Raw genomic sequence first — 18,243 nt, forward strand, 5'->3', positions numbered from 1 at the left:
AGATGTTATTTTCACCATGAAATATTTCACACTACAAATACTTTTTATTTTTTTATTTTTTATTTTAAAAAAAAAAGTTTAGGGAAAATCTACATGCAAAAACAAGGAATAATATTTTAAATCATCTACTTGGCTTAGTGGGCATGCAATGTTTTTGTTTTGTCTGTGGCAGAAGTGGAAAATACCGAACTTTGGTGACAAGAATAAAATATTCTCTTTCACTATATTTACGGACAGACATATACAGCTACCAGTCTCACAGACGCATCTTTCCGCGTTTCTCTATTTTTACAAAAAAAAAAAAAAAAAACAGCAGAGAGAGAAAGTAGTGGTTGAGCTCTAAGATCGGCATCTATGGCGGCATCGGCTGAACGCGAGAATTTCATCTATGTTGCCAAGCTCGCAGAGCAAGCTGAACGCTATGATGGTTAGAATACTTCCTCTTCGTTTTCATCTTAGATCCGGTGTTAACATGTTGATTTCCTTACTTTACTTTGAAAGTCGCAGCTATAATCTGGGGTAGATGTATATTTGTGCCTACTGTTTAAGTTCCACACACAGACACCTATGTTATCGATGTTATTGACTTTGAGATGTAAATTAGGGTTACAAAAAAAGTACTTTTAGATAAATTATCGAGGCTAGATTTAGGGTTTACTAGATCCTACGAATCATACACCCTACGGAGGTTAAACACGAGTTAAAATTTTTCGTGCCTAGACATATTCAAATCGATTTTCAATTTTGAAACTTTGTAGAAAATTATTGTAAACTTAAAGTCGTTTGTTGAAAGAAATAAAAGCTCTGATGTCCTTAACATATCAAACGTTGACTGTTTTAGAAACTAAGCTATCGGTAAGGAAGGTAAACATTGAGATTCGGAGGATAATTTTGGTTGATTTTGACTATTGATCTGTATTGTTTTTGTTTCAGAAATGGTGGACGCGATGAAGAAGGTAGCAAAGTTGGATATCGAATTGACTGTTGAAGAGAGGAATCTGCTGTCAGTTGGATACAAGAATGTGGTGGGATCACGAAGGGCATCATGGAGGATTTTATCTTCAATTGAGCAAAAAGAGGAATCCAGAGGCAATGAAGTGAATGTCAAAAGGATTAAAGAATACAGACAGAAGGTGGAAACAGAGCTTTCCAACATCTGTGGTGATATCATGACTGTGATTGATGAGCATCTCATTCCATCTTCATCTGCTGGAGAATCCACTGTTTTCTACTACAAAATGTAAGCATACTACAACATTATTACATATATAACAAAAAATCCAAAACATCATTCTTGATATGTTTTTGTTTTGTTTATGGGATGCAGGAAAGGAGACTATTATAGGTATCTTGCAGAGTTCAAGTTTGGTAATGATAAAAAAGAGGCAGCTGATCAGTCACTGAAGGCTTATCAAGTAATTACCTTTTTTTTAAAAAAAAATTCTTGATGAGTTTTACATTTTTCTGATAAATGACATATTGACTTATTTACCCCTCAGTTGGCATCTACTGCTGCAGAGGATTTATCTCCTACTCATCCAATCCGATTGGGTTTGGCTTTGAACTTTTCTGTTTTCTATTATGAGATTATGAATTCTCCCGAAAGGTAAATTCGGATTTCTTTAACAAAAACTTGTTGATAATTCTTTAAACAAAAAGAAAAAACTAAAATGTTGTTTTGGTGTTGTTAGAGCCTGCCACCTGGCAAAACAAGCATTTGATGAAGCTATCTCAGAGCTTGACTCCTTGAGTGAGGAATCATACAAAGATAGCACTTTAATTATGCAGCTTCTCAGGGACAATCTCACTTTGTGGACTTCTGATATTCCAGAAGATGGAGGTAAAAACTAAAAAACATATATTAATTTTCATTTATTATTATTTTTTTAATTTGTTTATTAAATTGTTGTTTTCTTGTTTGTAACTACTTATTAACATGATCTTGATTCTTGCATTTGCAGATGACCAAAAGATGGAGATCACAAAATCTGGTGCAGAAGATGAGGTTAGGGCATTTCTATTAAAAAAATTATTTATTTTTTGCCACGTCAGCTTTCCACTCACTTTTATTTAAGATAAATCTATTATCACAATCCTTCTTTAGTTTAATTACCCTTTTAAAAAAAAAAATTAACAAATTTATCCTTATCCATTTTAAATATTTTATAAAGTCACTCATCTAATTTTTTGTTTTTAAGCACATGTCATATATCTAAAAAGGAATATTACCTCGCATTAACATTAAAATAAGATAAAAACGATACGTATTATTTTTTATTGCAACATTTTTAATATTTAAAAGTTGTGTCGTTTTGAAAAATGTTTTTTGTTGATATAATTCTCTATAAAATATAGGGTTAATATCATAATAGACCTTATATACAGAGATCTTTTTTTTTATTATTATTATTAAACTTCAACTTTATTTTTTTCCTAAAAAAGACCTTGTATTTTTTCATTTTTGTCTGAAAACACCCTCAACTTTTTATTTTTTTATCCTGAAAAAACCGTCATTTTTTTTACTTTTGCAAAAAATCTCACATTTGATGAATTTTTTTTTCGAAAAAAACTGCTAAAGGGCCAAATTCTAAAAAAATGGAAAAATACAAGGTCTTTTTCGAACAAAATAATATAAAGCTGAGGCTTAATTCGTAAAAAAGAACACAATTTATAAGGTCTTTTATGATATTAACACTAAAATATATTCACCTTAATTTTGTATATTCAGTAAAATAGATTAACTTGTCTGAAAAAGTAATAAAGAATTAATATGTCGATATTATTAAGGTGTAAAATAATATATAGCTATAAGTTACTAATTCATGTTTTTCTATTTTCACTCCCAATCGCGTTAATTACAATTTAATTAATTTTTTTTTTTTTTGCAATTAATAATAAAAATTGTTTGGATGCAGTAAAATATGGAAAGGCAAAGGGGGAAGGGGAGTGGTGTAATATGAAATATGTATTTTTCTAATCCTAAGTTTTAAAAGCGGTATTATGAGAATCGCGTTTAGCTGTTTGTTGTTCATTTTCAAGTTGTTGTAAAATGCCCGGAAAAATGGGACATATTTTTATGCCATGCCCTCAGATTTTATCTTCCAGGCTGGTTTATGCAATCACTATTTATTAGTTAATTTAGGACTTTTCCATGTTTTTGTTTGGTGAGAGTGCAAATAAGAACAAGAATTTCACCTCTTTTTTTTTTTTTTTTGAACTCTTTGCTCTATTTTAGCTGTGAAATATCCTTCAAATATGGGAATTTGGTTATCGCTATCAGGATTTATAAATCTTTATCACAATGTTTCGAAAGTGCTTTTAACCTTAATTTACTTTTAACAAAAATGACGAAAATGGGAAGTTGTCTATACCTACCATCTTTTTCACAGAGGTTATGAAATAACCATGGATTTATTATTATTATTTTTTGCAAAATGAAACCGATTTTTTCATAAATTTAGGGCCTGATATATCTTATCTTGAAGCACAATTTCTTTGAATCGAAAAGGAAATCACAAAACAAGGAAGTTAGAATACTTTATGTGGTGAAGGGTGTCAAATATAGTTAATAAAGTTTTGGAATATACATAATTGGGAATAGTGAAATGTTTTATAGATTTGTGTCGGGTATAATCATATTGTGTGTTGGTTAATTTGGTTGTGAGAAAGTGGAGCTTAGCATATCATTGTGTGACATTAGGTTATCTTATAAGCTTCCAACATGTGTCATTTGCCATTTAGTGTAATTGACATTACTAGATGTGCCAATGGTAGGGGTGAGCATGATGCGGTTTTTGCATTCTTATTCTTAAAACCGTTGGGTGTAGTTTTTGCATTCTTAAAACCGTTGGGTGCGGTTTTTCAATAGTTCGGTTTTGCGGTTTTTAAATGTGGTTTCGGTTTGTATCGGTGCGGTTTCGGTTTTAAACCTATAGACTGTGATGGAGAATGGTCGTTGGGAGTGATGTCGTAACTCGCAAGACAAGATGCTCATAAATTATATTATAATTTCGTGTGTAACAGAAGCCAAAAGGTAGGAAGGAAGGTAAAAAAAAAAGGGTAGGAGGGAAGGTTAAAAAAAACGGTGGGATCGGAGCTAGTCGGTAGTCGCTGAAGGTAAATTGAATTATGGATTAAATTTACCCAACGTCAATTCGTAAAACTCAAATAATGGAAGTCAACAATTAGTGTTATATATATATATATATATATATATATATATATATATATATATATATATATATATATATATATACACACACACACACACACCCCTATAGTGCGGTTCGGTTTGGTGGACCGGTTTTTGGATCGCACTGCACCGTTGACCTTCGGTTTTTGCATAAACGAAATCTGCACCATTGGTTTTTGCATCGGTTTCGGTTTGTCGGTTGCAGTTTATTGCGGTTTCATCGGTTTTTGCTCATCCCTAGCCAATGGGGATTTAAATTGTGATGTAATATAAGTTAGGTGGTTCGTAACGTATACTTATAAGACGAGTTTGATTTCAAACATAACAATATGTAGGGTTGAGTCGTGCCTCCTTATGGGGTCCAAAGGGAAGAGCTTCTAGCAGTAGAAAAATATGAAAAACATGATCAAAGTAAAAAAATATGAGAAATAAGACAAGTCTAGGGTCTCCTCATGGACAACTAACGTTGCTTATCGTCTAAGCTGCTTGGACGTCTAAGCTAATAACAACCTAAGTTGCATATGACTATTATGTAGTTTAATACCTTCCTAATCAATTCTCTCGGGTAGCATAAGCTATCAGACGGTTTTTCCAAAAACCATATTCTAATAATAAAAAAAACTCTATTTTTGTAAAATTTATCATATTTTCAGTTGTATAAGCGTGTTACTAATAAAAAATAACTTATGGTACTCTCTTAAGATCTTGAACATTAACATACTCTCAAATGTTATTGCTTTAAAATGTTTGCTTAAAACTAGTTATGTGATTAAGGATTACTCCAAATTGAAAATTTAAAAATACATAAAGCATACATATTAATTAGTGTTGTAAAAATCATGATTAGGTCCTAATTAGTCTATAGGTGCTACTCAGCCGGCTAGAAGACGCTAAACGATTAATCCCTTCCTATGTTGTGAACAATAAATATGGGAATGGAGGACTATTAGAATTAAGAGAACCCTATCTCATATTGTCTCATTCGCTTCTTACATCTGTCTCATCCTTATCCTTCGCCTTAAGCCACTGCTACCCACCCTACCTTTTCTTCATTGCAATTCTCTTACCCTCACCCATATTCTTGTCTGCCAAAGCAAATGACATTTTTGTGCACCACCAAATATATCCAACATCACTGTCATCCCCCTCCTCTATCTACACATCCGACATCTGGTTGATTGTTTATGGCCTTGAGATTTGCCAACGATGGTATGCAACACCATGCCATTTCTTGTAGTCATCTTCAATTCAATCACTATCGTCTTTGCTTTTCTGTAGATGCATGGTAGGTATCTAAAGGGCATGTAACATTTACCATAACTTCATTTAAATCTGCTTGAGTTTCAATTTTCTCTAAACTAGAAAATGGTTGTTTCTTATATTCCATTTTCGTAACCCTTTTTGAAGAATGGTTATCTATATGAATGTGTCGCCTAATAATAAACATCTTTGGAACTTATAACACTTTAACCGGTCAATCATAGGCATTGGTGAGATAATGAAGCAAACATTTGATCAATGGAAAACAAAGATCTGATTGCAAATGCTTGAGGTTTTTTTGATATGCAGTGTCACACCCCCGAACCAGACGACAGAAACGTCTGAGGGCTCACGTGACTCAAATTGAATATCATCACAATGAATATACATGAAACATAACATAAACTTCACCATGCATCAATACATTACAACTAACATTGTTCACATCAAATACATTGTCTAAATATTACATATTCATATCATAATTGTTTGAAAGTTTTCAAAAGCATAACACCCTAACATACTTGGTACTACTCCTCAGCTTATCTGTTACCTGAGAATACAATTTATTTTGAAAAACATCAACATATGAAATGTTGGTGAGTTCATAATCATGGTTGTTTTGAAAATGTGTGTATAGTTTATAAGTCCAAATATGACCCAAACCGAAGACCAAACGTACGAAGCCCAACGTGCTGAGTACGCGAGGCGTACTCAACACTTACGTGCAACGTAATCGATTTAGGGCTTGTACGCTAAGCGTACCTGCTTGTACGCCCAACATACTCCTCCCATATAGCCAACTTCCATTTTCCAACTCTTAATCGATTAAGACCTCCATTCGAACTTAAATCTGACTTCCTTAAGATGGTTTATCACGTAAAGTTGCAACTTTATGTGCATGCATGGCTTAATGAGGCTCTTAGAGCTCAAAATAGTTTAATAAATGACTTAATGTATGCATGAGACCATAAAAACCATAAAGTTTGCACCTTTAAGCATAAGGTGCCCTCCAAACATCTAGATCTACAGGACTTAGCTTCTAAAACGACCTTAACCCATCAAGACCAACCAAAAAGGGACAAAGAAGCATAAAACCATAACATGAAGAGATCTAAGAAAAGAGTAGACAAGGTATGAACTTTATACCTCAAAAGACTTGCAAAAATGAGTGGCGATTCTAGATCTCTAAGCTTCACACTAAGCAATTCACGTTCAACCTTCTTCTATTCCTTCAAAATGAGGAAACAAGCACCAACTTCTTCTCAAGAGCTCAAAGACACAAAATGATGGCTAAGGGTCAAAATTTAGGGTTTAGGAGGTATGGAGGTTGGTAAAGAGGCCAGCCCTAGGGACTTAAGGAGCTTATATAGGGTACAACACCCTAAAACTAGGGTTTCACTAAACCCCCCGTACGCCCCACGTACATAGGCGTACCCCCCACGTATGAGGTCCACATGCGCGATCCCCTCCTGCACTAGTACGCTAAGCGTACACACATGTGTACGCCCCGCGTACTCAACTAAAACCCTAAAAATCACCAAACTTTCGAAGGCCATAACTTCTTCGTTATCAGTCTGATTTCAACGATCCTTATACCCACGAAAACATAACGAGAAGCTCTACACTTCTATGAACTCATACTTGCCTTACAACTTCTCGAAAAAAAAAAATCCAATTTCCATAAAAGCTCGAACTAACACTTTACCAAAATACCCACTTGGATCCAAAACACCATCCGAACTCCCGGATCATCTAAATCACATTACCCACACCCAAATGGGTCTAAAACTCTTTTCCTCAAAGGCCCTAAGCCTGATGATACTCGATTCTTAGGTCACCATCTCGCATTAGGAAACGATTCGGAACAGGGCGTTATAATTATACTCATAAACATGATTTGATACTAATAACATGATTTGAATGTAAAAACATGAGGACTTGAATGTTGCTTAGTTGAATTTATGGAATATTTGGTCATAAGGGAATTTTGGGAAATCTATGCAAAACTGCATGGTGATTGACATCTAAGAAGTGAATGACATTAATGAACATGAATTGACACTCTGGATATGTTATTGTAACATTAACATGGAGGAATTCTAGTGAAGTTCTATCTCTAGTGATTGCTTTGAACAAAGGGTAATTTGAGAACATGGAACATAATTGAGGATTCCATAGTTGGATTAAGTACTTGCAATGAGATTAATTGTGGTTTTATGTACTTGACAACACTCAATGATGTATTAAATGATTTGGGAATAAGTCATATTGGTTAAAGAGTGTTTTTGAGCAACTTGAGCTCTTACCTCTTTTATTTGAGTGTTTTTAAGCATATGAACTTAGCATTTTGATTGAGGACTTAATGAATTAAGTTGAATGTTTTGACATGATGAAATGTCCTCTAGTAGTGCTTAGAAACTTTTAAAAATGTTACAAATGGTTACCTAAAAGACCAAAACCATCCAAGTAAGTTTTAGTCTCAAAAAGTGAGTTTTGGAAAGTGTTTGGGCTGCTAAGGGACGCGACACGTGTGGTCAGGCACGCGACCGACGCAAAGGCATCAATGTGCCTAACTCGACCAAAATCTGAATTTTAGTATTTTCCTCATAACTTTTGTAACACCCGTTCCACGTATGAATTAAGTTATATATGTTAAACTTTTATTTTAAGTGGCCACGACGTGGTGGAGCTTCATCACAACGTGGCAATATCTTTTTAACTGTGGTAATTTAATGACCTGCCATGGCGTGGTAGCTATTATTGGAGAAAACCTCAATCCGTGGGCCTTGGGCCATTTTTAAAGGAGATTATGGCTGGGGTTTCATGATCATTTAGCCTCCACTGCCCTCTTAAACTCAAAAACCCTAACCCTAGCCTCCATTGCATTTGTGAATTCATTTTGGTACTTTTAGTGATCTTTGAAGTATAAGTAAGCCATTGGTGTGGTGATTCGTCTTGTAAACACCATCTCCATCTTCTAACATATCTTTTGGACATCGGTGAGTGTCCAAGACCCAAAATTTTCCATGCTAAGTTTCTAGATCTTTAGATTTTGTCCATTTTCTTCATGACTTGATGGGTTTGGGTGGCGAGATCTCGTAAAGTTTGCAACTTTATGAATCTTCAGACCATTAGGGGTATGGGGTGTTTTGGATCTAAAGTAGGAATGATGTAACAACCCGGAATTTCAAATATTGATATAATTATGATTTGGGGGTGTTTTAAGAGGGGACTCGGCGAGTTGGAGCCTAGACTCGCCGAGTAGGATCGCAGACTTGGTCGCGGGATCGCGACTAGACTCGACGAGTCCAGATATGGACTCGGCGAGTCGACGCTGTTCAGCGGAAACCCTAACCGTTCAGGTTTGGGACGTATAAGAGGCACTTATTGGCCGTCATTGTTCATTTTGGCCTTCTGAGAAGAACCCTAAATCGATTGGGTGCATCTGGAGCAAAGTTTAAGGGCCATTGTTGATCTTGGAAGGGTTGTGGTGCAAGGAAGAGAAGGGCTTGGCTAAAGGAACAACAAGAGAGTCACGTTCTGAGGATTTGGGGACACAGAGGGCACATTATTCAGGTAAGAACTCGAATTATCCTCTGCTATGTTGATGTGTTATGGAATTAGGGTTTATGGAACTCCTTTGTGATTAGATTAAGTGTTACCCTTGTTACCCAAACGACTATAACCCTGTATTAGGACCTTAGAGGTCCAGAAGGTCCCATGCTTGTGTATTTCGGGGCAATACTTATCTCAGGAAGCAGTTTGATCGACTGCATGGCATGGACTCGACGAGTCTGATGAACAGACTCGGCGAGTAGTTTGAAGAATAACTGGGACTCGTCGAGTTGTTCTTCAGACTCGGCGAGTTGAATCGGGGTGGCCCCGCGATTCTTCCAGGAGGAACTCGTCGAGTAAAAAGGGGATACTCGACGTGTAGAAAGGGTGTCTTAAGGAATCAGTGAGTTAAGGGCGAGTGGACTCAGAGTCGTTGAACTCGGCGAGTCTTGGGGTGACTCGGCGAGTTAGGTCGCGGGTTGAGTGAAGTTCTGAGCCTGGGGACTCGGCGAGTCTTAGGGTTGACTCGGCGAGTAGGGTCAGTCAGGGGTTGACTTTGACCTTGTCTTTGACCAAGGATTTACCAGTGGTTCCAGGGGTATTTTGGTAATTGTTGTTATTGTTTGAGTTCAGTGCATTGGTGACTATCCAGAGGTGGAGATCGTATCAGTGATCGGAGCAGCTTGAACTATCTGTTCAGTCGGCAGTTTCGAGGTGAGTTATCCTCACTATATCGCTAGGGTTTATGGCACCAATGCCAACCCTTTTATCGGATGGAAATCCGGGTAGTTGTCAGTTGTTATATGTTATGGGCCGGAAGGCAATATATGTTATGGGCCGGAAGGCATTACTATGTGGACCGGAAGGTCATGGCCTGGAAAGGCGTATGTATGCATTTAGTATGTTGACTGATTCATAGAGTAATGTTATGATAGTGACCGGCTAGACCAGTATCTTGTTAGAGTAATGCTATGATATGTGATCTGTGATCGATTGTTGTCTATGAACTGTTATATGATTGTTTGTTATGTTATATGTGCATTTTATGCTTATGGGCCGGAAGGCAATATGTTATGGGCCGGAAGGCGATATGTTATGGGCCGGAAGGCGATTATGTTGTGTGATGGACCGGAAGGTCGGCGTGGGTAGGACCGGAAGGTTTACCCAGCAGGGACGGAAGTCCCCTGAGACACATGGACCGGAAGGTCAGGGCCTGGAAAGGCGTATATGTGGTTGGTATTCTGGGGGTATCTCACTAAGCTTTCGGGCTTACAGTTGTGGTTTTATGTTTCAGGTTCTCAAGAGTCTGTGGCAAGGCAAAGGCGTGATCGTACCGTTCCTCGCGTTGGTGTTTTATGAATTGAACCTGGGAAATTACTCTGTTTAATAATGTATTGAAAACCTTTTTGAAACAATGTTAATAAAATGGGTGATTTTGAAAAGTTTTAATTGTTTTGAAATTTTGGATGTTACAAGTTGGTATCAGAGCCTTGGTTTGAGTGAATTGGGGAAACATTCGTGTGACTCCAGTCTCAAATCGAGGAGGATTTTAAAAAGAAAAATTAAAATGAGAAATTAAAATGGTTTTCAAGTTAGTAAAAGGAGGACGCGGAGGTACGATCAGCCGGAGCCAGTAAGTAACCCCAAGATACCATACATGATATTTGTTTATTTGAGCTTGATAGAACAGCATGCTAGAGTTAGGCTAGGGATCTTCAGGAATTCATGATAATGTTGCCTGATATGTGATGCCTGTAGCCTAGGGTCCCTTATGGGATGTTCTCAGTGTTCCTTTAGTGGTGAGGGTTGAAAGTTGTTATGCATGTTCCCTAGGGTATTGTGGTAGTACTTCATACAAATATGGGTAGGTGTGGAAGGTAGTATGGGCCCGTACTACTGAAAGCACAGGACCCATACGCGTATCAGGGAAACCATGGTCTCTAGGGTAGGGTTGCGAGAGCTGGATCCCAGGATTTTGGGAAGTGTTTGAGATTGGTAGGGTGTCTTCATTATGGAGATCTCGAGGCATGATGATAGCGGATCCAGATCAGGATCGGGAGCTGGAGAACGAGTTCCGGGTGGATCGGTGCCGTCGAAGGTTATCGATCGGACGAGCATGAGCAAGCGGGATGCGAGGATTCGTGGGATCCTGCGTGATGGGGTTACTGCATTGTTCCGGGCTGAGTTGCCGGAGTTGTTTGAGTCGATCAAGACCGCCATGATTGAGTATTTCGACGAGCGATATGCGGCTCTCGCAGAGACGGTTGCCGCGGCGGCTACAACGGCTGTAGTAGCGGCGAGGGGAGGAGCTAGTCGGGGTTTTCAGTATCGGGACTTCTATTATATGAAGCCTCCCACATTCGATAGGGTTCAGGACCCGATTGTTGCTATGAGATGGTTATCAGACGTGGAGGGGTATTTCTCCACGAGTTTATGCCCTGCTGATCAGAGGGTGAGGTGTGCTCTGAACCTGTTGAGACTAGGAGCGAAGGATTGATGGAGATTGACTACGAGGTCATTTTCCGATGTGCAGAGGGCTGCGGTTTTATGGGATCAATTCAGAGAGATGTTCAGTACTCGCTATGTTCCGCGGGAGGAAAAGGAGAGATTGGCTCAGAAGTTCCTTGAGCTGAAGCAGGATTTGGAGTCGGTGACTGAGATCACCGGAATGTTTATTGAGAGGGCGATGTTTTGCCCTGAAGTTCGCTTCGGAGCAGACTTAGATGTCCTGATATCTGAGTATGCTCAAGAGGGATATCAGACAGTTCGTGTCTGCGCGGAGGTGTGAGACCTTTTTGGAGTTGCAGGAGGCCGCTATGTGGCATGAGTTAGAGGTTGAATTACAGTTGCGTGAGCTGAGGCAGGCCCCGATGCAGTCGCAGTCGGCGCCGAAGCGGTCCAGGACCGTAGATGTTAGAATGGGGGGGATCGGAGCGGCCACACTTGTGGGAAGTGTGGGAGGGATGGCATCGGAGCTTGTTGGTCCGGGGGTGCATGCCGCAAGTGCGGAAAGGAGGGGCACGGTGTACGAGATTGTCGGCAGTCAGTGCCAATTCGGGATTTGAGGATTTGTTATCAGTGTCGGCAGGTTGAACATTTGAGGGTCAACTGTCCACAGCTTTCTGCAGGACCGGTGCAGGCTCTAGCACCGGCCACCTTGAGGAGTTCAGGAGGAGGACAGGATGGAGTGGAGCCCCAAGGGCTCAGGGTCGTGCTTATTAGCTTGCGGCAGAGGGAGACGGAGCAGTGCCAGAGGCAGCTGCGGGTATGATGCTTTCTTGATGTCTTGATTAGCTTGCGTTGATTGTGGCGTATTGTTTGTGCTGGAAGTATGGATTTCGATGCGGTATTCGTTGTTTCGCGGGTTTGGCATGGTTATGGATTGGTGTTTCAGGTTTTCGCTTTGACATTCGTTGTCCCCTGATGGTTTGGTATGGTTATAGTTTGGTGTTTTGGTGCCGGTAGCCTTGTGCGGTTTTCGATGTGGTATTCATCCTTTGGCAGGTGGTGGGTTTGGTTATGGGTTATTGTTGGGAATTTCGTTGGTTATCGTTCGTGAGAGTTGATAGTGGAGATGCGGCACTGGGTTGAATGTCGGGTAGCATCTGCAGTCGTAGAGTGGACAATTGAAAGACCGGATTCTTTTGAGTGGATTGATCAGGGAGGAGATGTGTTTTGCTGAGGGTTGCTTATGCTCGTGGGAAGCAGTCAGTGGCTAAATGTTCTCTTGTGCAGGATTGTTCTGAAAGGTCGTTAATGACGATCGGTGGCAGTTAGTCAGTGCTTTAGTGGGGGAGAATTGGAGAATTCTCCGGGAGATCGATGAGTATGTGAGGGTGCTTAGCTGTTAGGATTCAGCAGCGTTGTCAGCTCAGAGTATAGGCCGACAAGAGCGAGTGTCGGGTATGCGGGGTGGGATACAGACCTAGGGCATTTGATTGTGGAGACCTGAGAGGAGGCTGGGATCAAGCTTGAGTAAGTAATCGGGATTATGCGATCGGAGTATTGGTACGTTTGAGGTACGTGATGGGTTGTACTGCATTAATCCCACGGGATTATATTGCGCATGTTTCTAGAGCTGGAACCGGAAGGTTCCCAGAGTTAGAACCTGAGGGTTCGCAGAGTTTGGGTGTACGAACCCACAAGGATATAGCCTCGAGTGGCTAGTATGTATTATGAGAGTCGGTCCAGTCATGCTGGAGACTCTGTTGGTATTGTTGGATCAGTTTGAGACTGCGGATCGTATATGTTGCAGTGTGATTGCATTGGAAGGTCTGGCCCCGGGTTAGTGATCTTGTTTAGCTGAGGCAGTGATTTTGATGAGTGGAGAGAGTGCATGGGACTGAGAGCCCCTGCAATGAGAACCAGAGTATGTGAATAGCGGTTACGCAAAAAGGGTGGTGTCGCTTGGGGCAAGCACCGTGGCACCGGTTGGAGTGGCAGTATGGCCAAGAGGGTCCCTTGGAAGGAAAAGAGAAAGGTGTGTAACTCCGAAGGGGAGTGCAAGTCCACGAGAAGGAAAGCTGCAGAGCAGAGTTATGGTTAGAGTATTTCGGGTATGCCTTTGAGCATCGTGTTTGCGGCAGCGAAGTAGGAGCCCATCCGGTTTGGGATGTCTGTTGAGGCTCAGAAGGGATGCAGGGAGAGAGAGAATCTTAAATTCTCAGTGTGATTCTAATCAGAGTGTAGGGTGGATGTAGTGGTTCATCTTGGGAGATGTTCGAGGATATCATCAGTGTATCGGGTCTTCCAACCTGCGGGTGTTGGGGCTAGTTCAGCATGTGTATATGATGGCAAGAGGAGAACTTGTGAGAGTTACTCTGAGAGTGAGAATGGATCTCTCAGTTGGTCTGGGATGGACAAAGTGGACTTTGGATCGGGGATCCGGTGGTTCATGGTTTCCTAACCCTTATTGGTCGAGTGATTGTTGGGATTTAGAGCAGAGTTGCATCTTGGGTAATTCTCGGTTACAGAGAGCGATGGACAGTACAGAGATCGGGCTTCAGTCGACAGAGCATATTCAGCAGATGAGACAGAGGTTATTGACCGCCCAGAGCCGACAGGAAAGTTATGCAGACAGACGCCTATCCGAGCTTGAGTTTCAGGTCAGTGACTTCGTACTCCTGAAGGACTCTCCTTGGAGAGGAGTGATTCGATTCAAGAAGAGGGGCAAGTTGGGGCCCCGGTATATTGGGCCTTTTCATGTGATTGCGGGGGTAGACCTGAGGGTCTACCGGTTGGAGTTGCCCACGGATTTGAGACAAATCCATGATATTTCACGAGTCGCAATTGAGGAAGTGTTTAACCGATGAGTCGGCAGTGGTCCCATTAGAAGACATTCAGGTGGATGCGGGCTTGAATTATGCTGAGAGACCCGTGGCCATCAGAAATCGGAAGATCGAGGCTATGAGGTATAAGGAGATACCTCTAGTGTTAGTTCAGTGGCAGCACCGGAGGGGATCGGAAATGAACTGTGATCTGGAACGTGATATGTGGGGGCAGCATCCAGAGCTATTTTCAGAGTGAGACTTCGAGGGCGAAGTCTAGTTCTAGTGGGGGAGAGTTGTAACAGCCCGGAATTTCAAATATTGATATAATTATGATTTGGGGGTGTTTTAAGAGGGGACTCGGCGAGTTGGAGCCTAGACTCGCCGAGTAGGATCGCAGACTTGGTCGCAGGATCGCGACTGGACTCGACGAGTCCAGATATGGACTCGGCGAGTCGACGCTGTTCAGCGGAAACCCTAACCGTTCAGGTTTGGGACGTATAAGAGGCACTTATTGGCCGTCATTGTTCATTTTGGCCTTCTGAGAAGAACCCTAAATCGATTGGGTGCATCTGGAGCAAAGTTTAAGGGCCATTGTTGATCTTGGAAGGGTTGTGGTGCAAGGAAGAGAAGGGCTTGGCTAAAGGAACAACAAGGGAGTCACGTTCTGAGGATTTGGGGACACAGAGGGCACATTATTCAGGTAAGAACTCGAATTATCCTCTGCTATGTTGATGTGTTATGGAATTAGGGTTTATGGAACTCCTTTGTGATTAGATTAAGTGTTACCCTTGTTACCCAAACGACTATAACCCTGTATTAGGACCTTAGAGGTCCAGAAGGTCCCATGCTTGTGTATTTCGGGGCAATACTTATCTCAGGAAGCAGTTTGATCGACTGCATGGCATGGACTCGACGAGTCTGATGAACAGACTCGGCGAGTAGTTTGAAGAATAACTGGGACTCGTCGAGTTGTTCTTCAGACTCGACGAGTTGAATCGGGGTGGCCCCGCGATTCTTCCAGGAGGAACTCGTCGAGTAAAAAGGGGATACTCGACGTGTAGAAAGGGTGTCTTAAGGAATCGGTGAGTTAAGGGCGAGTGGACTCAGAGTCGTTGAACTCGGCGAGTCTTGGGGTGACTCGGCGAGTTAGGTCGCGGGTTGAGTGAAGTTCTGAGCCTGGGGACTCGGCGAGTCTTAGGGTTGACTCGGCGAGTAGGGTCAGTCAGGGGTTGACTTTGACCTTGTCTTTGACCAAGGATTTACCAGTGGTTCCAGGGGTATTTTGGTAATTGTTGTTATTGTTTGAGTTCAGTGCATTGGTGACTATCCAGAGGTGGAGATCGTATCAGTGATCGGAGCAGCTTGAACTATCTGTTCAGTCGGCAGTTTCGAGGTGAGTTATCCTCACTATATCGCTAGGGTTTATGGCACCAATGCCAACCCTTTTATCGGATGGAAATCCGGGTAGTTGTCAGTTGTTATATGTTATGGGCCGGAAGGCAATATATGTTATGGGCTGGAAGGCATTACTATGTGGACCGGAAGGTCATGGCCTGGAAAGGCGTATGTATGCATTTAGTATGTTGACTGATTCATAGAGTAATGTTATGATAGTGACCGGCTAGACCAGTATCTTGTTAGAGTAATGCTATGATATGTGATCTGTGATCGATTGTTGTCTATGAACTGTTATATGATTGTTTGTTATGTTATATGTGCATTTTATGCTTATGGGCCGGAAGGCAATATGTTATGGGCCGGAAGGCGATTATGTTGTGTGATGGACCGGAAGGTCGGCGTGGGTAGGACCGGAAGGTTTACCCAGCAGGGACGGAAGTCCCCTGAGACACATGGACCGGAAGGTCAGGGCCTGGAAAGGCGTATATGTGGTTGGTATTCTGGGGGTATCTCACTAAGCTTTCGGGCTTACAGTTGTGGTTTTATGTTTCAGGTTCTCAAGAGTCTGTGGCAAGGCAAAGGCGTGATCGTACCGTTCCTCGCGTTGGTGTTTTATGAATTGAACCTGGGAAATTACTCTGTTTAATAATGTATTGAAAACCTTTTTGCAACAATGTTAATAAAATGGGTGATTTTGAAAAGTTTTAATTGTTTTGAAATTTTGGATGTTACAAATGAGTTTTGGTTTTATGCATGGAATATTGGTTATTAACCCTTGTTTTGACCTAATAGGATTTCAAGACATGTGTTAAAAATGCATGTAATCGTGCTAAGAACCCTTCTGGAAGTGATAGACAAGAGACCTTCAAGATTAGGTGCTTAATTATTAAACCATGGTATATTTTTTCCTTTTTTTGACCTAGTAGTTGAGATATTGATCTCTTGGAGAGTCATATGGGATAAAGTTGGAAACTTTATCCATCTAGACCCTATAATGGACTAGATCTAAGCTTTGGAACGCTTAGAATCGAAGAAACCGGCTTAACCCATTAAGTTGTTGGGAACCCAATGCCCATGGCATGGTTTTAGGTCGCCACTGTGTGACGACTAGGAAATAGGCATCTATATTGTCATATAGGGTCACGACGTGGTCTGGATGGCCACGATGTGGCCTTTGACTAAAGTCAACATTGACCATTGACTTTTTACCAGTTTGACTTTTGTCAATTAAGAGGGGATGAGAACTTAGAAGGGAAAAATGGTCTTTTGCCTGAATGAGGGTTTATTGTGGTAATTGGGATTGCTGAGTTGGGGAATTATTATGATAGCTCATTAGGGTTTGGTTTTGGTTATGTTTAGTGGGAAAGACATCAGCACCATGAACTCGTGTGTGAGATCTATTCGTTGATTTATTGAGGTGAGTCTCTCTTTTATACTTGTGGAAAAGGCACTAATGTCGGTCCATTGTATTATGGTTGTATGATGTCACAACTAGCATTTTTAGCTAGGAAATTGTGTTCTCATGTAAGCATCAACTATAGTATGGTTTGTATTAACGTGTTAAAGGTTACATTATGATTCCTAATTGTGACAACCCAAAATTTTCATTCGTATAAACTCCGCAATCAAGCACATTAAAAATTAGCCAAATCCATCCCAAAACATTTTTGGACGAATTTAAGCCGTTCGAGTATTTTATTTTAAATTTTCGTCGAACGAACAATTAAATGGAAGTGTCTGTTAGGAGTGTTATGTAGCAAATAACCATTTAACACCTTGACTAGGTGTTTACGACCAAACAAGGGAGTTTGGACCGCAAACCCTAATGGCTATATATATGACACTTAGCCATTTTTCCTTCATTTCTTCCATTTCAAGCTAGAGAAAACTCGATTTCTCTCCCTTGGATCATCAAGCTTTCGTCCCAACCCTCGTATACGTAAGTACTTAGATCTTAGAGTATATTAAGGCTTGTTATACTTCCATGTATCAAGAAATCACCCAAGAAACACCAAGAACAAGGTGTTTACTGTCCAAGATGTTCTTGGACCGTAAACCCTAAAATGGGTGCCAAAGTGTGCCATAGTTCCTTCTAAGCCTTGACAACTAGCATAGATCCTTTCCTTGATACGTTTAGCACTTGAAAACACCAAAAATCCCCCAAGAACATGAGTTCACGGTTTGGGGACCTCCCAAAACCGTAAACACCTTCCAAAGGGTGTTTTGATGCCCTTAACACCTTATATGGCTTGTATATGTGAATAGAACCTTGCATGCTTAACCTAGAACCACCAAAACACAAAGGAATGGGGAAAACATGAGTTTATGGCCGTAAACTCATGTGTTTACGACCGTAAACACCCCAAGGAGTGGTCCAAGGACCGTAAACTCCACAAAGGGTCCATTTCAAGCCCCAATCACTTCCATAGCCCTTGATTTGAGTCTAGCATAATTCCTTGAGTAGTTTAAGACCTTTGAGCACCCAATGACACCATTTCCATGGGTTTACGGCCGTAAACGCATGGGGGAAATGGTCTTGAAACCTTAAACACCCCTAAGGGCCAC

General features: G+C 40.8%; 1 protein-coding gene across 1 annotated transcript; it reads left to right on the forward strand.

The window, feature by feature from the left end:
- The first annotated feature begins 255 nt into the window (after positions 1–255).
- Positions 256–3,137, forward strand: LOC145061964 (14-3-3 protein 9-like). Its single transcript, XM_079009562.1, has 7 exons — positions 256–427; positions 934–1,240; positions 1,328–1,415; positions 1,500–1,606; positions 1,692–1,840; positions 1,962–2,005; positions 2,916–3,137. The coding sequence occupies exons 1-7, from the start codon at positions 355–357 to the stop codon at positions 2,916–2,918; spliced, it is 771 nt and encodes a 256-aa protein (XP_078865688.1). The 5' UTR covers positions 256–354; the 3' UTR covers positions 2,919–3,137.
- Positions 3,138–18,243: the final 15,106 nt, after the last annotated feature.

Source organism: Lactuca serriola, chromosome 7 (assembly GCF_051521515.1).
Source record: "Lactuca serriola cultivar US96UC23 chromosome 7, Lser_US96UC23_V15, whole genome shotgun sequence".
Classification (NCBI taxonomy): Eukaryota; Viridiplantae; Streptophyta; class Magnoliopsida; order Asterales; family Asteraceae; genus Lactuca; species Lactuca serriola.

Bases quoted from the DNA above. Each gene is read 5' to 3' on its own strand.
- LOC145061964 (XM_079009562.1), top strand. From the start codon at position 355: ATGGCGGCATCGGCTGAACGCGAGAATTTCATCTATGTTGCCAAGCTC. The intron at 428-933 runs GTTAGAATACTT...TTTTTGTTTCAG, and splicing joins GCAAGCTGAACGCTATGATG to AAATGGTGGACGCGATGAAG. The intron at 1,416-1,499 runs GTAATTACCTTT...TTTACCCCTCAG, and splicing joins AGTCACTGAAGGCTTATCAA to TTGGCATCTACTGCTGCAGA.